At 36.5% G+C, this 20,907-nt stretch overlaps 1 protein-coding gene across 3 annotated transcripts in view; it reads right to left on the bottom strand.

Moving 5' to 3' along the window:
- Positions 1 to 7,340: 7,340 nt before the first annotated feature.
- LOC134755346 (choline O-acetyltransferase) overlaps positions 7,341 to 20,907 on the bottom strand; it is a 35,386-nt gene continuing 21,819 nt past the window's right edge. Inside the window, exons 3-11 of one of the 3 annotated variants that reach the window (XM_063691871.1) lie at positions 20,095 to 20,267; positions 19,645 to 19,828; positions 13,057 to 13,234; positions 12,412 to 12,590; positions 11,777 to 11,997; positions 11,283 to 11,405; positions 10,756 to 10,945; positions 8,310 to 8,501; positions 7,341 to 7,899 (exon numbers count right to left, since the gene is read on the bottom strand). In XM_063691871.1, coding sequence (XP_063547941.1) covers positions 7,690 to 7,899; positions 8,310 to 8,501; positions 10,756 to 10,945; positions 11,283 to 11,405; positions 11,777 to 11,997; positions 12,412 to 12,590; positions 13,057 to 13,234; positions 19,645 to 19,828; positions 20,095 to 20,267 — 1,650 coding nt within the window. In that variant the 3' untranslated portion in view covers positions 7,341 to 7,689. Of the gene's footprint in view, positions 7,900 to 8,309; positions 8,508 to 10,755; positions 10,946 to 11,282; positions 11,406 to 11,776; positions 11,998 to 12,411; positions 12,591 to 13,056; positions 13,235 to 19,644; positions 19,829 to 20,094; positions 20,268 to 20,907 lie in introns of all 3 variants that reach the window. The other 2 variants (XM_063691872.1, XM_063691873.1) reach the window with 2 other exon arrangements.

Raw genomic sequence — 20,907 nt, 5'->3', positions numbered from 1 at the left:
AGTGGATGTATCCTTTTCGCTACACTGCGGCCTCAGCTTTGCGAGTATGAAGATAACTGTGCCATTCTCAATCAAAAAGGGTACTTATTGTCGGTTGTTAAGGCGCTATTTCCATATAGCTTCAATTGAAAATCAACCTTATTGACAAGCGACAATGTGGTACTTTTTGGTTGAAAATGTCACAAGTATCTGTAACGTCGTGACGTTAAATTGGACTTGCCTGCCACATAATAGTTATTTACGATACAAGTGCGAAATATAGAAAACTTTACCTATTCGCACGTGTATCGTACATTTTACAGTACATATGGCCCTTTAAATTATCGATGTAGTTACGTAATGTGCTTATTATGGCACAGGGTGTCGTAATGGATCACCAGATGTACTGAAATAGCATTTTAGAGATCTCTCTGTCAACGAGTGCTATATTTGGAGACTGATTACCTAAATTAGGTTACAAAATGTACAGAAAACACTCAAATTATTACTGATCGATATTCCAATATGGAACCTACAGTAAAGTCTAACAAATCTAACAATCATAATTCAAGCTTTTTGATATACGTGTAGCTATGTAATACTATGCGACACGACCACGGATAATTTGTTGTTATTCTTACATATTCATAAATTATTTAGATAGTAAAATTGTCCGTAAATATAGGGCAAACATAGCATACTCAATTAATTACCTATATAATAATTTGTTTAACCGTCGTGCCTTAAAGCTCCCGCAACGCTCGTTGTTCAATTTTGAAATCTCGCTAGCTCGGGTATCAATATTAGCACGAGGGGTTAAACAATAATTTGAACAAAACAAATAACCATTATGTTATTTCATACATTGTTTAGTATAATAATTATTACAGTTCTACATACTGAGCGCCTACAAAATAAAAACACCCACTAAAAACAGTTTTGCTATATTTTTCTATCAGGCGCTCAAAATGACCAACAACAAAATGCTTCGAGACTGCCAGCTACAGTCAGCTACGACTGTAACTAAGCGAGGGTTTTTTAAAATAATATGAACATAACTTATAGGTAACATCTATCTATATATGATAAGGATCCTGGCCAAAATTTTAGTCATGTTCTTGTTTTCTTTTCGAGAACCATATGAAGGGTACACGAAAAGAACTTTGAGTAATCGCGGTTACAAAATTTGGAACCATGTCAAAATGTATGGTAATTCCGTGACCAGGTATTTTTTAACAAAAATAAAATTGGGTTACATATGCTACAGTGGTAGCAAAAGATATAACCAATAAATAGTTCATTCAGAGCTCTACATTTTGAAATGAAAATCTCATTTTCCGAAAAAAGTGACTAGACATGTTCTTTCCGTGTACCCTTCATAGTTTCTTCTGCTATAGACAGCACAACCGAGATTTTTGACAACCACACACATTGAAAGATTAATTGTTAAGACATAACACGTATATCGGTAATTTTGACTATCTGGCTTATGTACAACTAAGTGCAATTAGAAAAGGAGTTCCGCTTGTAATATTAGTTGTAGTTTATTATGCAACACGGCCCTGCTGTTGCTAATAAACTTAGTTCTATAACTAACGAACAATCAACAAGTGATATATTTCTATTTAAGACATTGAAATCATCTCATAATCACAATCTCGATAATTATACATCTTTACCATTTGTGTGAAACTGTGAACACACTTTGTCCATTTTAAGTACGATATTAAATTTATTTGAATGATTTTATGCGTAATTTTTGCGTACGAGTTCTCAAAGTTTTTTGACTGAGGGAGCGCCGTGCATCAAACACACGCAAACGGAATTCCCCTACCGTCAACCACACGACTATAGTCCAAAAAGCTCCCAGCTATGGTCTAAAATTCGAATATCTTCGTTCAGGTGTGACCATTATTTGAATTTCGCAGCTTTTCTTATTAAAGTCAATGTGGGGAAGCCGGATTATATATTTTTTTGGGTTGAAAGACCGTCATAGGACAAGAACTTTTATGTACGTCGCTCAGACACAGCTTCGCTCTTTCTGCTCTACCGACCTTCTATAAGTGGAGTATGAATACCAAAGAATAGTTATTTGTTATACAAGGGTGCAAAGTTGTATTTTACCCGCGAGTGTTTCAACACACGAGAAGTAAAATACATTTGCACCCGTGTGTAACACAAAACTTTTCCCCTCACCATAGCGAGGAAAGTACAACATCCACAGGCGTTAGATCATCTTCGTCACTGGAATCACTATTTTTTTTACGATATTATAACAAAAAACTGGAAATTCTGTATTTTACGTGAGAAGTTTGTAAGTAAAAAGTTTGTTGACAATGTTGACATTCTGACGTATGAAATGTCAATGATGCGTTTTGAAATTGCATTGACTCAACTTGTGCGTTCAGAATTATATTTAACATCATTATTAAAAAACAAACGTTTCTTATGGAACTTTAAGGTCTATGACATAAAATCATTAAATAAAGCTAAATTTGGTATTTTTTATTAGATTCTCAAACCATTTGTTTAATGATAATTAATATCAAACGAATCATTATTATGAGCGTTTTACGTTTTGTTATCTGTCAAGCTACTTAAACACGCTCCATCCAAGGTCAAATTACTTTCCCCACTAGTGGATAAAATGCGTTTTTCCCCGCTAGTTTTAAAGGATAAAAGACAACTTTCCGAGCTAGTGAGGGGAAAAGAATTAGAAGCGGCTTGGCTTGTACACCGTCTTACCTTATAGACGGTACAACACAACGGACATTTCTATTTCAATTTCAATACTTTATTGATTAAATACAATTTAACATGTCAGGTTTCCAATGCTTAATGCAATTGCTATAGGTACTGATAATAATCATTTTACCAAATTTATGAATTTGCATCACTCATAATAAAATAATACTAATAGCATACATATTTGTTCATCAAAAATATAACTCACAAAAATAACATTAATATTTATTTATATATTATTAATAACATTAAGATTTAGAGTGCCATATATGTAGATATCCTAGAAACAAAATAGACCTTCTTGTCGCGACGCTCTCATAATGAACACTATAGACAAGCAAATATACTAGACTACCATAATAGTCCAGAACTCCGCGACAATAGGAATAAATGGTATTGTATGTGAGTGTTGAGGAGTGGTTAGTCCTACCTCACAGTCCAGTTGTAGTCTTGATAATCTGCTTCGCTCATCTGCCTTATGCACCATCTGTGGTTAAAAGGGTTTATATGAAATGACGCATCACTAAGTGTCTACCACTAAGTATGAGAGTTTAAACCTCTATCTTTTATGTCTATATGTTTCTAAGGATGATGGCATCTTCCATCAATCATAAATAAGTGTCAAATGATATCTATTAGCTACTATAACATGTATGAGTACCATCTCACTAGACCGGATGAAGGCTACCAAGTGCCATAGCTGCACATTTACAATCATAAGGGGGGCGCCTGGCGGCCGAAGCCGCCACCCTTTCGTGCTGATAAAGGAATACATAGCGACCGTAGTCACCTCTGCACTCCTGCACAAGATAAAGGAGAACCTAGCAGCCAAAACCACAGAACTCCTAGAGCCGGCCACACTGACGAAGGAGACGCCAGCAGCCGAAGCCACCTCTCTCCTACATAATCTATAAATTACCTAGTCCGCCTTACCTAAGATGGGCTCCAAAGAACTTCCACGACCTTCATCGTGAACTCATAGGTACAAACTTACTGGATCCACGGATTACCGCGTGGCAACCAGCAAGATGGCTATTAAGTTATAAATCAAGATAATTGTACAATAGTATAAGACAATAGGTACAAAGCAGTAAACACTTAGCTTTCAGGTAAACCAGCCCATGTGGTCACCGACTCTGCGCGTCGCCTTTCTTGGCTTCTTGATAATAACACTTGATAGCACACATTATATCAGATCACATTATTAGATCTATCTTCTTCTTCTTCTAATGAGAGAATGGCCGGTTATTACCCAAATATGAACTTTTGTCTCATCGAAATGTTAAACCATAGACAATATCTTATTTAAATCTTCGCGACACTGTCGAACCGATCCGACTTGACTCGATCGGATCGACTGTCGCGACACTTCTGTCTCCGGTATTTAGGAAAACCGTCCTAGGCGCCAATTCACCCATTCCACGACTGTGTAGATTGTTAAACAAGCACGGCCACTGCTGTGACGTTCATTCTGACTCATTGCCCAGGTTCCGAAAATTATTAAATATTAACATAAAAATAGTATGTATATCCTTCATAAGGTTGTTAGGTTAGGTTGTTATTTAGCCATTAACTTTTACTTTAAGTTTACTGTTTCCTTTTTTTTTAAATGCTGTGTTTACCTCTAATTAGTTATGCATCACTGAATGTTTCTTATGGTTTAACGTAAATTAAATGTCAGATGTAATAACTGTTGGTAGAACTTAATAAATAAAATAAAATAAAAAATAAAATAAACATTTGAAAAATACGGTATGATAAACCGACTTGAAAATAATCACAAAATATAAACTATTGATTTCAATTTTATAATTTATAATACTCGTAATAAACAATAAAACAATGAGATCATGTGTATAATAATCTAATACGATTAACTACCTTTTTGTTACTCTACTTGACACAAGGTGGCGTTGTACACCTACTTGGTGAACAACAAGAGACATCTATCGTATAATTATAGGACTATCCTTAACATTTACTTAGAACTACAAATCTTATATCAGGACATTTTGATATGTATCCGTTTCACTTACAAATAACAATTGATATGTTTTTGATATTCTTGGTCATGTCTAACATGATCGTTGACATTTGATATGTATAAGTTACGATTAACATTTAATTGCATTTTCCATTTAACATTCAATCTAAGTTGATAAATTATTCTTAGCATTCTAGGGCCAAGCTGTACAAGAGTGAAATTTGAACCAATAGCGTAAGAATATAGTTGATTTTTCTTTGTTTAAAAATTGAACGCAAGTAAACAATTGATTTAAATTTCTTCGAACTTTATAAGTACTTATTAAATACTAACCTATTTAAATAAAAAAACCCTGATAAAAAAAAAAGCCGAAAAGGAGATGGCGGGACGACTTAGACGCATTTTATCCGGATTGGCGGGACACTACAAACGACAGGGTCGAGTGGAGGAAACGAGGGGAGGCCTTTGCCCAGGCAGTGGGACACTAAATTAGGCTAGTAAAAAAAAAAGAATGTTAATGACATAAATATCAGCACTTATTATCATAATATGATAGGTACACAATTCCATTAAAATTTACAATTTTAACATGTTATACGTAGGTATCTGAACAAATTAGGTATAGGTACCTACTGAACATACTTATACATATAATAATTATAGCATTCACTAGTAATGTGCCTAACTTGAAAACATTTTTTTTTTAATATTTATAGTATAGTTTTAGTTGCATAATTTTAAACCAACTAGGCAGTTATTTTTTCAATGATAATTAAAACAATAAAAATAAATTATATTTTTACCGTTGATGTAATTCACTGGTTCGAAATGACCTTTATAAAATCATTATACTGTTTTAAGTACAAAGTTGGTAGCAGCGTTGTTCAAAACGCTGCAATTGAGATAATATTGTGTATAATAAAAAAAAAAAATTATATAATATACTGGGATAAGTAATTGAGAATTAAGAATTTTTTTTCAAAGCACCGACACGTGCGTAATACTCAATATCAAAGGCTTATTAGTTTTTTATTGCTTCCACACATATAAAGATAATAAAATGGATAAGATAGCCTTCAATTTCATTTAAATAGTTGTTTTATTAAATATTATTATAAGTTTTTTAGGGGACAACAAATGTATAATTTAAACAATCTAGTAACTATAAGAAACACATTTTTCGCAATAAAATTATATGTGCATCGAATGTCACATAGCATGTATATAATATAGTAGATATATCTACGTTATTGTATATTATGTTAAACAATCTTTGGTATTGCTTAATTTCTCAATAAAATATTTTACCCGTAATAAATAATAGCATGTGCATTTATATAACAATATCAATAATATTGTTATTTTAAATGCCAACATTTAAAATAATGTTTTTATTCAACAAATACTTTTTTTATCCTGAAAGATAAGCATATCACAAACAAACTACTGTGGCTTTGCATTTAAATACTAGATTCGTATATTTCTACTTATACACTTAGTATATTTATATTTTGCATTCAACAAATTGACTAGATTTTACGACTATAACATTTTACATAAAAGTTGTAAGCGTTAGAACATTTTCAACTACATTTTTAAGGACATTTTTTTGATATGTTTTCGTTCCTTAATCGTATTAATCGTTTCTTACATCTACACAATGTACGTATTAAATATAGAACCAAATTGAACATTTTTTAACTTATAATAATTATATTATTAAACTTTCAAAGCATCGCTTAAAACGCGGCTAACATAAGTTTCATATTTATTATTTATATATATTTTAAGAATTTTTTTTTCACAAATAAATTCTACTGGTAATTCATGATTTGCATTTAAATACCGAGTGTGGCCTGTAGCAGTTGCAAAAAAATATTAGTACCTAGGCTGTACTCCTCAAAAAACTGACCAATATTTGTTTAGTGACTTAAAAATTACTAGTGTTTTGATTTTTAGTAAATACACTGTTTATTCTAAAACGCAATGTATTGCAAACTTTGTTATATTTAAGGCGTGACAAGCAACGTCACTCACAATGATAATGGCGATCCTACATACATTGAAGATAACATTTAATTTGTATGAAAAATAGGAAGTCTAGACTTTATAATTTTTAAATTATTATTGAACAATAGTGTCGCCGTTTGAGGAATACAATCTATGTTTTAATTATTTGCTCGTGTTACAGGCTATCTGTACTTATTCACTAAATACATTTGGATTTTTATATATATTTAACAAATTGAACGAGATCATACGACTAGAACATTTTACATACAAATTGTAAGCATTAAAGTCGAACATTTACAGCTAAATTTTTAGGACATCCGTTTTGATATGTTTTAGTTCCCTTACCCTTCAATTACGTTTCTTACAACTACTTAATGTGCGTATTACATACGGGATAAAGTCGATAATTTCGTAAACTGTTACTAAACATTCAAAATATCGCTTGGAAAGCGACCAACGTTTATTTTATATATATTTCATAACCTTTCTAATATTTTCTCAATACGAATCACAAACCAGATACTGATTAGGTGTTAATTTCCGAGGTTATTTTTTTAATTTGTTTTATTTAATAATTTCATCAAAAACGCCGTGCATTCAACGAACATATAACATACGTACATTTGCAGCTACCTACTTTACTATTTTTCTCCTGATAATTTGGTAGGCGTTTAATCAAGGAACAAACCCCTCGACATTTTACCGCGAAAGATGTTTTTGTACATTTTAAAACAATTTTGACTACAGTGAGATTTGTTTATAACCCGTTTAGACCATAACCACAAACGTATCATCCTGTTTTCCAGTACACAAAATCTTGAAACCCACATACAATTCTTTAAAATTGGCTTACATTACCCATAGGTACCTCCTGGTGCGGTGTTCCTCATCACCCCTTTGACTCCACCGCATACCTACCGATACAAAGCCTTTGTATTGATGACAGGACATGACGCAATAATTGAGGTTTAGGTCTGCCGATGCTGGAACATCAGCTTCATGGAGTCCAGCGCCTCTTCCAGCGATTGCCTGTAGGCCTCGGTGTTCGTGACGCTGGACGACACGAAGGACGCGATGCAGAAGATGATGGAGTCCTTTTTGGGGTTGTAGCAGACGCCGTACCCGTCGGGGACGACGGCTGCGTAGCCCATAAACGTGCCGTCGGCGGTGGTGGCCACCTGGGAATGGAAAATTGTTATCGTTAAGCCTATTTTAAAAAAAAATAAAAAAAAATAAAAAAAAAAATTATAGGACATTCTTACACAGATTGACTAAGTCCCACGGTAAGCCCAAGGAGGCTTGTGTTATGGGTACTCAGACAACGATATATATAATATATAAATACTTAAATACATAGAAAACACCCATGACTCAGGAGCAAATATTTGTGCTCATCACACAAATAAATGCCCTTACCGGGATTCGAACCCAGGACCATCGGCTTCACAGGCAGGGTCACTACCTACTAGGCCAGACCGGTCGTCGTAATGGCTGTTGGCTTGGCAGGATTCTGGCTTTGGCTTGTAAGCTGAAACTTTCCGATAGGACATCAGTAAGTCTACCGATGATCAGTTAAGTTAATAATTACCTGGCTAGTGCTGAGCTTAAACTCGTTCATCAGCTTGTACGTGGGATCAGTGAAGAGGTCCGGGAGCGGACCCTGGGCCCGCGCCGTCTCCCGCAACCCTAGGAGATGGTTGTCGATGCCACGGCCGAGGATGTTGGCTTCCATTATGGCGGTCTGCTTCTTCGCTGCTTCATCGAAGAGCTCCAGTTTCTTCTGTTCCTGGAAGTATATGGTTGATGAACCAAAGGTTTTGAAAAGCGAATTCTTATACTTCTCGCGTCGAATGATGGTACCTTCAAGTCTCTTTTGGTTGCGATTGACTGAAAAAATAATTGAAGGAATAAGTTTTTACGATATTTCTATTACTTAAATGGTACATTTCCAAGTAAAGTAATATTTTACGTGACACTACTCCATATAAAAATAAGCTGTCATAGGGACTATCGTTTGAAGTGAGAGGTATAAAACTAGGTATAAGCTGTGTTTTTATATACCACATACTAAAGACAGCAGAAACGACCAACCATTTGTACATAAGCAATATCATACAATTCTAATGTCTTCTTCTTCCTCGGTTCCTCATGGCTGAGAGTCGCGACCACATGAGGTCATCTTTTGTGCACCAAGGCTCTCCATTTTGCACGATTTTCCGCCTTCCTGATAATATGCTCCTAAGCAGGCCTTCTTTACAGTGTCAGCGGTCCTCCATCCACCATGCCAACTATAAGGTTGTCCAGTTGTTGTTCAAAGTTAAAAATTGTTTATTTGCCAAAATCATGGTCAGGTCATGGTTGTTGGCTCCTGTCTGGCCACGTGTCCAAAGCTAAGGATCTGCTGGAGGCGAATGGCTTATAAACGGCACTGGATTCAAATGTAGCAATTCACATAATCTTTATACACCTTCCATAAAATGTAATTAAGAAAACTCATAAGTATCTAACACAGATATGCACACACTTACTTGTAACTCCCACAATCTAGAATTTGGGAACCGAGATTTTGGATAAAGGTTTCAACACTAGTCAAGCTCTTAATGTTTCTACAAGCCTAATTCTATAGCCTTAAGGTCGATCCGCTGTTATTGTTACTGCAGACTAACGAAACAAATAAACCAGAGGACACACCGCGAAAAACGAAAATCGAAATTTCGATATCTGCCTCCTCGTACTAAGAGCTTAGGTGCAGAGATAGATAACGTAATTTCGATTAATGGTGTTTCGCGGCAGGCCCTCAAATTTCGATGCTACACATTGACTTACAACTACAAGCGGTGTAACAGGAAAAGTGTACCATTTATCAAGTTCCTCGCCCTGTACAAATTAAGACATTTTTTCTGGCTGTACTTATTATGAGAACTCAAACTAATCCATCCATACTAATATTATAAATGCGAAAGTCTGTCTGTCTGTCTGTCTGTGTGTTCCCTCTTCACGCTTAAACCGCTGAATCGATTTAGTTGAAATTTGGCATAGAGATAGGTTGAGTCCCTGAGAAGGACATAGGATAGTTTTTATCCCCAAAATCATCCCTTAAGAAAGTAAAAAGTGGGGTGGAATTGAGATAATTAATGAAGTGTCTGCTAATTTGTGTGCATAATATGCTCACATTGAATAATTGCTATAAGACTTTCTCCAGGCGCTATTCTTACTCTAGCTGGGGTTACTAAGTCCACGCGCGAACACAAAGTCGCGGGCAAAAGCTAGTACTTAATAATACACAATACTCGGGCAATAAGTTACCGATACACATTACCGACTCATGCGATGCGCAAACATTTTAACCCATATATGCCCGTTGAATAAAACAAGCTCCTACACATTAAAATGAGTAGGGGAGTGAGCCGGTAACCTTAAGGAGTGTGGGTAACGACCCAATGGGCATATATGGGTTAAACAAGATAACGATGTCACTGAGATACTCGGACTGGAAGTTAGCGTAGTTGGGTCTGCTACGCTAAGCCACTTCCAGTCTTGGAAGTCTTTGGACTATCTTACTTTACTCTTTAATTACATCTATTCTTTCGCCTGGCATTTTCTGATTTCTGCTACCTAACTGCTTAGAGGGTCAGCGAAACAACATACACCTTTCTTTGCCCCGCTTAGTACAAAGTGTCGGGAAAAGGATTGATTTAATAATAGCTAATATTTACCGACCATAACCCACTAGATTTCGCTAGATATTATCAAAAGCGATCATCTAAAGTGTGGCAGCATGTCAATTGTTAACTTAACTAAAACTAACCACATCCATAACACTAGATTTCGCTATACATTGACACAAGCTAATTAAAGTGTGGCATGTCAACTGCTGAGTTCCTCACCCCATATAAATTAAAGGACACATTTTTCTGGCTGTATGGAAGATATGACGGTTTTATCGATAGCAAAGTGACGATCACCCACTAAATTCCGCTAGACATTGACACAAGCTAACTAAAGTGTGGCATGTCAAATGTCAAATTCCTCACCCCATATAAATTAAAAGACACCTTTTTCTGGCTGTCATCAGCCTCGGAGAGGGGCGGGGTCTCGTCAGCGCACATGGCCTTCGCCCAGGCCAGAGCAGGCAGGTGGGCTGAGCGGATGTTGTCCACTCGGCCTTCGAGGAAGCGGCGGAGGGAGGCGGATTCATAGGTGGAGACCAGGTGTCCGTACATTCTGAGAAGCAAAGGAGCAATTTGGTCGGCAATCTGGCCTCATGTTCATAAAATATTGACAACTTAATGTCTTTACCATCAGAGTACAATGATGTCTCTTTAAGTTGTATAGTTTTTGGTTAAGTTATGGTGAACTAAGAAATAAACATGCCTATGCCATGAAATCTAGTGACCTATTTTGCTGCAATCTTGGATTTAAATCTTGATCTAGACTTTCTCTATTCTTGACGATATCGTGCGTGACTCGTGCATTGATCGAATGGATATAAATAGATATTGAGGTGGCAGCCAGAAAATGGAACTTTTGTTAAACATGATAAATCCTTCAAATATCTTACTTGAAGTAGGCATACTGCATGGCTAGCTGAATGTAGACATCAGGGCTGGTGCGGCAGCTCTTCATGTACTCTCGCCCGTAGCCCTTGTACGTGTATACTTTCACGTCCAGGTCCGCGATGTTGCTGGAACATTCAGACAATATTAATCTGTATCCATTATGAGTCTTATAGAGTCTGCAAGATTCACTCCTGAACATTAGTGACTTGTAAACGTAAAATTGTAGCAGAGCGGCATATTTGTCACAGTGTACTTACAATATAATGAATACCGATAACATTACTATCAATCTCACTGTCGACTTTAGTCATCAGATACTCGCGCCGGCAGCAGCTCAAGGGACCATGTTATGACTAGGTACACAGTTCTTCTATGCTACATTAATCTAACCCGAACGTTCCGAACGCCACGAAATACTCCAAACGAATTCGCTCGAGCGTCGGCCGTAAATCTGTTATTTCATCGAAGCATTGTTTTCCTTAACCAAGGTACATACCGATCAATCTCCCTCCCAGCTTGCTCAATCATCCTCTCCACATGAGTCGTGAGGGTCCAGTTCATCGCCTGCGGAGCGGGCAGCAGTGCGGGCGGCGGGGCAGGCCGGGCCGCCACCGCAGCCCGAGCTAGCGCCCGCTCGGCCAGACGAACCACCGCCACGCCTTCGGCCGCGCTGTGCTCGTAGCACATGCCAACTGTGCCGTCGGACGATATGATTAGCTGGAAAGTATGTTTTGGTAAATTAGTTTGCTCATGTCAAATTGGGTCGGAGGATATGATCAGCTAGAAATAATAGGTTTTGTCAGTTAGTTTGCTCATAAATCAAATGTAGTGAAATAGAAATAGTAGCGCAAAAGAGTTAAATAAAATAAATGGCAATGGTTCGGTCAGGGATAAAGAGTTCCTGTAAGCCCGCAGTTTTACATTCGTGCAACTGCTGTGGCGCCGACGAGGCGAATATCAAACACAAGTGGAGTGTTGGACGCAAAATAATCTTTAACAAAACTGTAAATGTCTTCATGGCAGATTGTGTCTTCATCTGCAGTTCTATACTTTATCAAATTTCGATTTTCGAGAGGATATCCCTCCTTCATCCAAGCACAAATATAATTCCTAAACAATTTCTAAGCTCACCTGGACAGTTTTGTCGAACCAGCGGTTAGCAGAATGGTGTTTCGTCCCAGCCCCGTGCATGGCTCGTAAGAACGCGTTGGTGTCAGCGTCAGCGTCAGCTCTGTCCCCGCCGGCCTCGTCCAGGCACACGATGCACAGCGCGCGGGAGATCAGCTCCATATTGTGACGGTTGGTCTCGTCTGGAATTCAAGAATCAGGGATCATGTTTAAGGGATAAGGGATGAATTGATAACACAGAGCGTTGTTAAAATAACAATAATTCATCGTAATGTGAATGTCTGGGAATTTTCGTTTCGTTTAGGTTGCCGCGCAAACCCCAGGCTGCCCAAGTGAGCCATGCCAGGGCAACGTTATAACAGGGTGATGACGAATATATTACAAAGAAGTTGGTAGTTTTTACTTAGAAGAGTAGATTAGGTACACATGTGTTCGGAAGGTTTGTTACTAACTTCACAGAGTATTTACCTCACTCTACGGTCAATAAAAGCCCCACTTTCCCACAAGAGAGCGGTGACTGCATCTACCATAGCAACACCTAGTTATGTCTGAACCTTGACAGAGTATGTCCAGGCGCCACAAGACAGAAGCCCCACACGTTGCCCCTGTCGCGTCCACCATGATCAGCTGCTGTCCTTGAACACCTACCTTCACAGAGTATGTCCCTCGCTCTGGCCCAGGCGTCTCTCGGCAGGGAAGACAGAAGCCCCACACGGGGCGCCGGCGGGGCCCCAGCAGCGTCAACCATGGCCATGAGTAGCTGTGCTTGAATTTCGCCAGGGGTCAGGCGTCCGCGGTCGGCAGCTTTCACTGGGATGGGGTAGAACTAGAAAAGGACGAATTACATAAAGTTTATCGTTGGTTGCTGCCAGCAACTTGCTGGTAATTTTACATGAGGTTGAATTGTTAAACCGGTGTATAATAAATATTTGCTTTAGATAAGATAAGATAAGATAAGATAATCGTTTATTTGATAAAACACGAGTTACATATAGGATGTAAATATGTACAAATTCAGTTCTTTACATGTCTGGCCGGAATTTCAGCATTCAAATATTTATCACAAAAATAATTACAAATATTAAATAAGAAGTACAGAAAAATGTTGAAAAGATGTCAATGTGTGTCAATGTCAAACTACTAAACTAAATTATCTGAAAATTATTAATTTTAAATAGTTATATTTAATTATTAATGTCATAAAACAATTTTCCAACAGTAAACTGTACAGTTCTTCCCATGTCTGGCTTCAGCATTCTATTAAGCACAAAAATAAAAATAAATTACAGGTAAAAGAAGCATGACAGAATAATGTAAAATAAAGAAAACGAATCAAATGTTAATATGTATCAATGTCAAATTTGGTACTTAGCTAAATTATATATCTAAAAGTTATTAATTTATTTATATATATATATATATTTAAATAATCTAATCAAAATTGAAGATTAAGTAATTATTCAATTCGGTTGGATACGGTTGTATCCGTATGTCTTAAAACCGGCCAAGTGCGAGTCGGACTCGCGTTCCGAGGGTTCCGTACATTACACAATTTAAACCATGTATTTTTTATGTGAAACGTGAGTGAAATATCTTTAAAAAACACGTAGGGGTCGGATCAAGAACTAAGTAATTAAGTCCGACTCACGCTTGACAGCACATTTCTAATAGGTTTTCCTGTGATCTATAGGTAAAGAACTATTTTGTGTATTTTTTTTAAATTTTTAGACCCAGTAGTTTCGGAGAAAAAGGGGGGGGGAATTGTCATTTTTTGCCTATTTTCTTGAATAACTTCTGAACTGTTTATCCTAAAATTATAAAAAAATATATTTGAGATTCTCACAATAAGCTCTTTTTTTTAGAATAGAATTTCTTTATTTGCCAGAATACGTGCATAAGATGACAACAGAAAAGGTTTACATGTATCAGTATTCAGTCGAGGACACGACATGCAAATAATTGACAATTTAATAATTTTAACATAAAATAAAAGTACAATATAGAAAATATTACGAAAAGTTACTAGTTAGAAAAACTTTATTTTTTAATTTTCTCATTTACCCCCAAAAGTGGACCCGATGTTTAAAATTCATTTGTTTACGTTACACGTCCGTCTTTGTGTCACAAACTTACATATGTATACCAAATTTCAGCTTAATTGGTCCCGTAGTTTCGGAGAAAATAGGCTGTGACAGACGGACAGACAGACTGACGCACGAGTGATCCTATAAGGTCTCCGTTTTTTTTCGAGGTACGGAACCCTAAGTTTCTTCCTTTTGAGGTATGGAACCCTAAAAAGCAGTAGAATTAATTGAAAATATTGTAAGATGTGTGCAGTTAGCATGCACATGGAATTGAGCTTATATAACCAGTAGGTACACAATACAAATTCATGCATGTGATACCCAGTCAAAAAATTATTTCTTTCTTTCTTTCTTTGATCCGCGATAATATACAGAAGTTGATGTATATGATCTTCAGTGAACTAACGATAGCGCCTTCTATCTTGCTCGCAGCGCCATCTCTCGACAAATGTTAACTTAATCATAATCATAATCATCAATGAGTTACCTTTTGTTAGTGCAATCAATGTACTTAATTAAATTAATATATTAATTACATCATTTTAAAAACTCATTAATTAAGGTCATATATATATAATTATACATTTTCTAACATGACTTATTATTCATTTTTTATTTACAAACTTCTACATCATAAAATTGACTCGCCTAGCCTGACTAATCCCTAGTTACATTCAATACTCCTCGATTAAGATCCCGTGCCCTTCAGTCTACAGAATTAAGGTACCTCTTTTTACAATACAATCGTCAGAAAGGTATGATGATCGCACTTAAACTATCGTAAGACATCATCATCATGTGAGTCGTCACGGGCAGTGCACGACGTACAACCGCCGCGGACACTCGTGCCTGAGGATGGATTCCCAAAGAATCCGAAACATGTCGCCAAAAGCGACTAAAAATAATAGTGAGTAAAAACCGTACTGATAAATATTTTGAAGGTATAATGAATTGGTATTCAAAGATTTCAAAGTATTCAAACAGAGAAATTGACATTTTCGACTCACGGCTGGCAGTATTTAGGAGGCACTGGCGGCAGGTTTGTTAGGGTTCTCGGCCATCATCATACTTCCCAATAGTATTAAGTAATTTGACATGTAATAGTTATTTTAGTGTAGTTTTAGGATATATTTATAATTTTAGTTAGTGCTCGTTGTTATTTTTTCTAACTGTGCATGCTTGTTTTGGATAGCATTCTTACATAATACCAAAGACAATATAATAAGATAGAGCGGTACTGTCATAGTAAATTTTGTAACCACTGTAAATTCACTGCCATCTATCGACATACTTTAAAACTAAGAATGAAGATTTATAAAAATATGTTAAAATGTATTTAAATATGGATAAAATGATTTTTTTATATGCATTAATTATTTTTATATGATTTTGACCCATGTTATTTCACTGATATGCGTTAAAATTATAAATAACAAACGAAACCGTCAACGCCCTCTATACGAGAGTAGGCCAAAACTAGTGGCGCCATCTGATCGAGAATCAAATTTTCGTGATTTTCGAGGCACGTTTTTTCCTTAGACTGTATCCATCTATTACGGAGTTATATCTATCAGTGCGATGGCGATACTGACCGCGACGTGAAAAACCGGATTAGCACAGGATGGATGAAATGGCGACAGGTTACGGGAACCATTTGTGACGCCCGTATGCCCCTTCGGTTGAAGGGTAAAATTTATAAAACGATCATAAGACCTGTCGTCATGTATGGATCAGAGTGTTGGGCCCTAAAGGTGAAGGATGAAAAGAGATTGCATGTAGCGGAGATGAGAATGTTAAGGTGGATGTGTGGCGTGACGAGAATGGATAGGATAAGGAATGAGTATATAAGAGGAAGCCTGAAAGTTGCACCCATAACAGAAAAAGTAAGGGCAAATCGCCTAGCATGGTACGGGCATGTGATGCGGAGGGATGAAAGTCACGTGACGAGAAAGGTATTAAGAATGAATGTGGAGGGAAGTACGAGGAGAGGAAAACCGAGGAAAAGGTGGATGGACTGTGTGAAAGATGATATGAAACTAACGCAAGTGAATGATGAGATGACGGGTGACAGAGATGTATGGAAGAAAAAGACATGCTGCGCCGACCCCAAGTGAATGGGACAAGGGCAAGCGAATGATGATCTATCTTTGATAATACCTACCACTTAAGTATATTTTGTAATAATATTGAAGTTTGTCTGTTTAGTGTACCTTTTTAATAAAATAAAAATATATATCTTTGTCTACTTTATGAAAAAAATAAAATATATATACCCTTACTTTGCAAAGGTGACATGTAATACGTAAAATTGCTTTGTATGTTAAAATACACTTAAAAAAACTGTCTGCAAAGTTTTACCAAAGATAGATATAACTCCGTAATACATGGATACAGTCTAAGAAAAAAACGTGCCTCGAAAATCACGAAAATTTGATTCTCGATCAGATGACGCCACTGGCCTACTCTCGTGTAGAGGGCGTTGACGGTTTCGTTTTTTATTTATAATTTTAACGCATATCAGTGAAAGAACATGGGTCAAAATGATATAAAAATAATAAATGCAAATAAAATAAAAACATTTATCCCTATTTAAATACATTTTAACGTATTTTTATAAATCTTCATTTTTAGTTTTAAAGTGTGTCGATAGATGGCAGTGAGTTTACGGTGGTTAAAAAATTTACTATGACAGTACCGCTCTATCTTATTATATCCTCTTTGGTTTTACTATTAAGGTATAAAGTATTTACGAACCACACTACATACGTTTTTAATGGTATTTATAATTTCGCCAACGAAACACTTAAAAACCGGCCAAGTGCGAGTCTTACTCGCTCACGAAGAGTTTCGTACCATTACGCAAAAAACGGCAAAAAAAATACGTTTGTTGTATGGGAGACCCACTTAAATATTTATTTTATACTGTTTTTAGTATTTGTTGTTATAGCGGCAACAGAAATACGTCACATCATCTGTGAACATTTCAACGGTTCATGAGATACAGCCTGGTGACAGACGGCAGACGGACGGACGGACAGCGGAGTCTTAGTAATAGCGTCCCGTTTTTACCCTTTGGGTACGGAACCCTAAAAAGTACATCTTAAAACAGAATAGATATAACTCCGTAATAGATGGATACAGTCTAAGGAAAAAACGTGCCTCGAAAATCAAGAAAATTTGATTCTCGTTCAGAGGGCGCTACTAGCTTTGGCCTACTGTCGTATAGATGGCGTTGACGGTTTCGTTTGTTATTTAACAATTATAACGCATATCAGTGAAAGAACATGGGTCAAAATCATAAAAATAATTAATGCAAATAAAAAAAATAATTTATCTATATTTAAATACATTCTATCGTATTTTTATAAATCTTCATTTTTAGTTTTAAAGTGTGTCGACAGATGGCAGTGAATTTACTGGGGTTACAAAATTTACTATGACAGTACCGCTCTACCTATAGTATAAGTTACTCTATGTCTTAAAACAAAATTAACCATTAGTTGCTTAGAAACTAACCACAAATTCTGTCTCTAAACTGTAATCTAATTCTCAAAACTTAGGTCATAATGTTGTTTAGAGACTTACGCCGCAGTAAACTTACTTTAAACAGTAGCACAGAATAAACAGAGGTACAGGCCGGGTAGCACGGTCGCATTTTTATCGCCTGTCACAATGCCTGTCACGTTCTAATAAGTATGTAAGTGCGAAAGTGACGGGCATAGTGACAAGCGATAAAAATGGAATCATGCTGCGACCGCAGAAGATTCACTCTCTAACATAACGCGTCTATAACGACAGATATGACCGCTAGGTGGCGCAAGCGCGAACAGGCGTCCGTTCGGATGGACACCAAAATTGGTGTGGGCCATATGTACAGCATAAAATTTGCGACAATTAGGTACCAAAAATATTTCCATATTTGATACCTAACTTGTCGTAAATTTTATGCTCTACAACTCTTTCCTACATGTAAATAACATCGGAGCTATAGAAATTTTGATATCCGCGAAAAACATATTTGTATGACATTTGACCTTGAATAACTTCTGACGCGCACACGATCTATGCGTAGATTTTTAAGAGAACCTTTAATACGTCATAACGAAGGTGTATATGAGTTTCCAGCTTATTATCTCTCATTTCGAGATTGACCCCCTTTTTAGGCTTAAAATGACTGGCCCATAGCTAAATATATATTCTTGTTCTAGTAAAAGTCATACCTATCATAAACATTCATCGTAACCATAATGTAGTACAGATCTACCGGTCATAAATTAAAACAATCTGGTTACGTTTTAAAATATTACAGAATCGATAGTTTTTACACTGTGTTGTATTTAGTTAAAATATTTTACATGTGCTGAAATGTACCATCTAATAAGCGCCACCTCGTGTTCAGTAGAAAAAACGAACTTAATAATTGTTAGATTTAAGGTTATAAAATCAGCATTTTCATTAACTAATAATGATGTTAACTTGTTAACATCATTATTATTTCATAATTGCACTGTGAGTCAAGAGAATTAAAGGTCAATATGTCATTAAATTTGTATTATTCTTCTTATTATTTTACTTATATATACATATATACACATATATATATATATATATATATATATATATATATATATATATATATATATATATATATATATATATATATATATATATCTTGGAGACCGCGAGGACAATGTCATCTTCTACAAGTCTTCTTAAAGCTTAATACCTAAGTAATAATTATAAGTACTGTATAAAAATGAATATCGTGAAAATATAAATCAGTGTTTCGTATATGTCTGTTAATAGTTAATTTAACTCTTAAAACAACCTTGTACTACTGTCAAGAGAAGTTTACCGTGACGAGGGACGGACGGCTAAGTAATAAAATTACTTCAGACATTGAATTATTTAGAAGGGTCCACAGCTCTTAAAACTAACTAAATATTCCCTAGATTTCAATGTAAAAGTCTAATAAATAAAATTACGTCAAAGAAAGCAGAAAATGTCTATTTAGTGGAACATATTTTTAGAAATGTGTACTGGTTTTTAAGACAGCATTTTACTGCTGATGTCCTCCTAATGAAACTTAAATACGGCAGACCTTGATGGAGACAAAGATTGTCGGGAAACTAATCGGGATTGGTATACTCACATAGTTCCTGCAAGCCACGACCACAAGTTCCTCCTGCTCCCCATCTGGACGCATTGGTGGTAGCTCCAGACGGTCCTTGCCCAGCTGTGGGACGCGGCAGACGCCCAGCAGGCGGTAGAACTGTGCCATGCACAGAGGCTGGCCCTTCTCGCGACTGGTGGCTCGCTCTAGAGGAAGCTCGCCCCTGTAACATACAAGGGTGAATGCTGGTTAAAAATTGAAATAAAAATTAATAAGATCACCGCAAGATTCGTATTTACAACTTGCGATTACAGGGCATTTTTTTAATGACGTTAAAATCCTTCCTTTCGACGTTAATTCCTTAATAAAAGTGTCGAGCACCCATCAAGTACTTCCTTATAATCCAGCACGTATATGAACAGCGCCACCAGGAACTCTCGTCTTTGGCTAGAGAATACCAGCTAATACTGTTCCTAATACCCCAAGTACCTGTCAAGCATCTCCTTGTAATCCAGCAGATCGTCGATGAAGAGCGCGGCTAGATCGGCGACCTCGTCCACCTTGGCGAACTTTCGGCTGGGGAACACCATGCCAGGGTTGGAATTGATGGGCACCGGCAGGCGTATCTTCAGGTACATATCGTCCAGCCAGTAGTCCGTCACCTGTAACAATAAGTAAATGTATTTACTCTGTGGCGTCCCCTATGTCACTGATAACATCGTGCATCGTGCCACAAGATGGCGTTTACTTTACCCACATCGCGCTCACGGAGTTCCAAATTTTTGGTTCCGGAGGTTTGTAAATTCGTGGTTATCTTTATTTCTCCAAGCGCCTATACAAAACTTGACATTTTCCCTGTAATTTTGTTTATGTTCACTTTCCAATTCAAGCGCGTATCTAAAATTATACCTAGCAACGGAAATTCCCACAGACCTGAAATTTTTATGCTTATTTGAAATTCCTGTACTAGCTCTATCTGTGTGTCATTATAATGAAAGTCAATTTCTAAAGGTTGTTTTTGGTGCGGTCGAAATGTAATAGTTGATCAAACCAAATTGTCAGTAAATAAGAACAAAAAAAACTGTACATACTCATCTGTGTCATACTCATCTTTTTCTTTTGGATGCTAGTACTAGTGTAAGACAAAGATAGTATGATTATCTCTGTCTATGTTTGAAATGAGACAGTCCTTTGACAAACTATAACTATTATTTTGATATTTGACAGGAAATCTTGTACCTCTACCTTCCATAATTGTAGATCTGTGCTTGTGTCATAATATCATGTCAAAGTGATACCCTT

The sequence above is a fragment of the Cydia strobilella genome, chromosome 2 (genome assembly GCF_947568885.1).
Source record: "Cydia strobilella chromosome 2, ilCydStro3.1, whole genome shotgun sequence".
NCBI classification, from domain to species: domain Eukaryota; kingdom Metazoa; phylum Arthropoda; class Insecta; order Lepidoptera; family Tortricidae; genus Cydia; species Cydia strobilella.
Note: the sequence above shows the minus strand (reverse complement) of the source record. Positions and strands in the feature narration are given on the sequence as shown.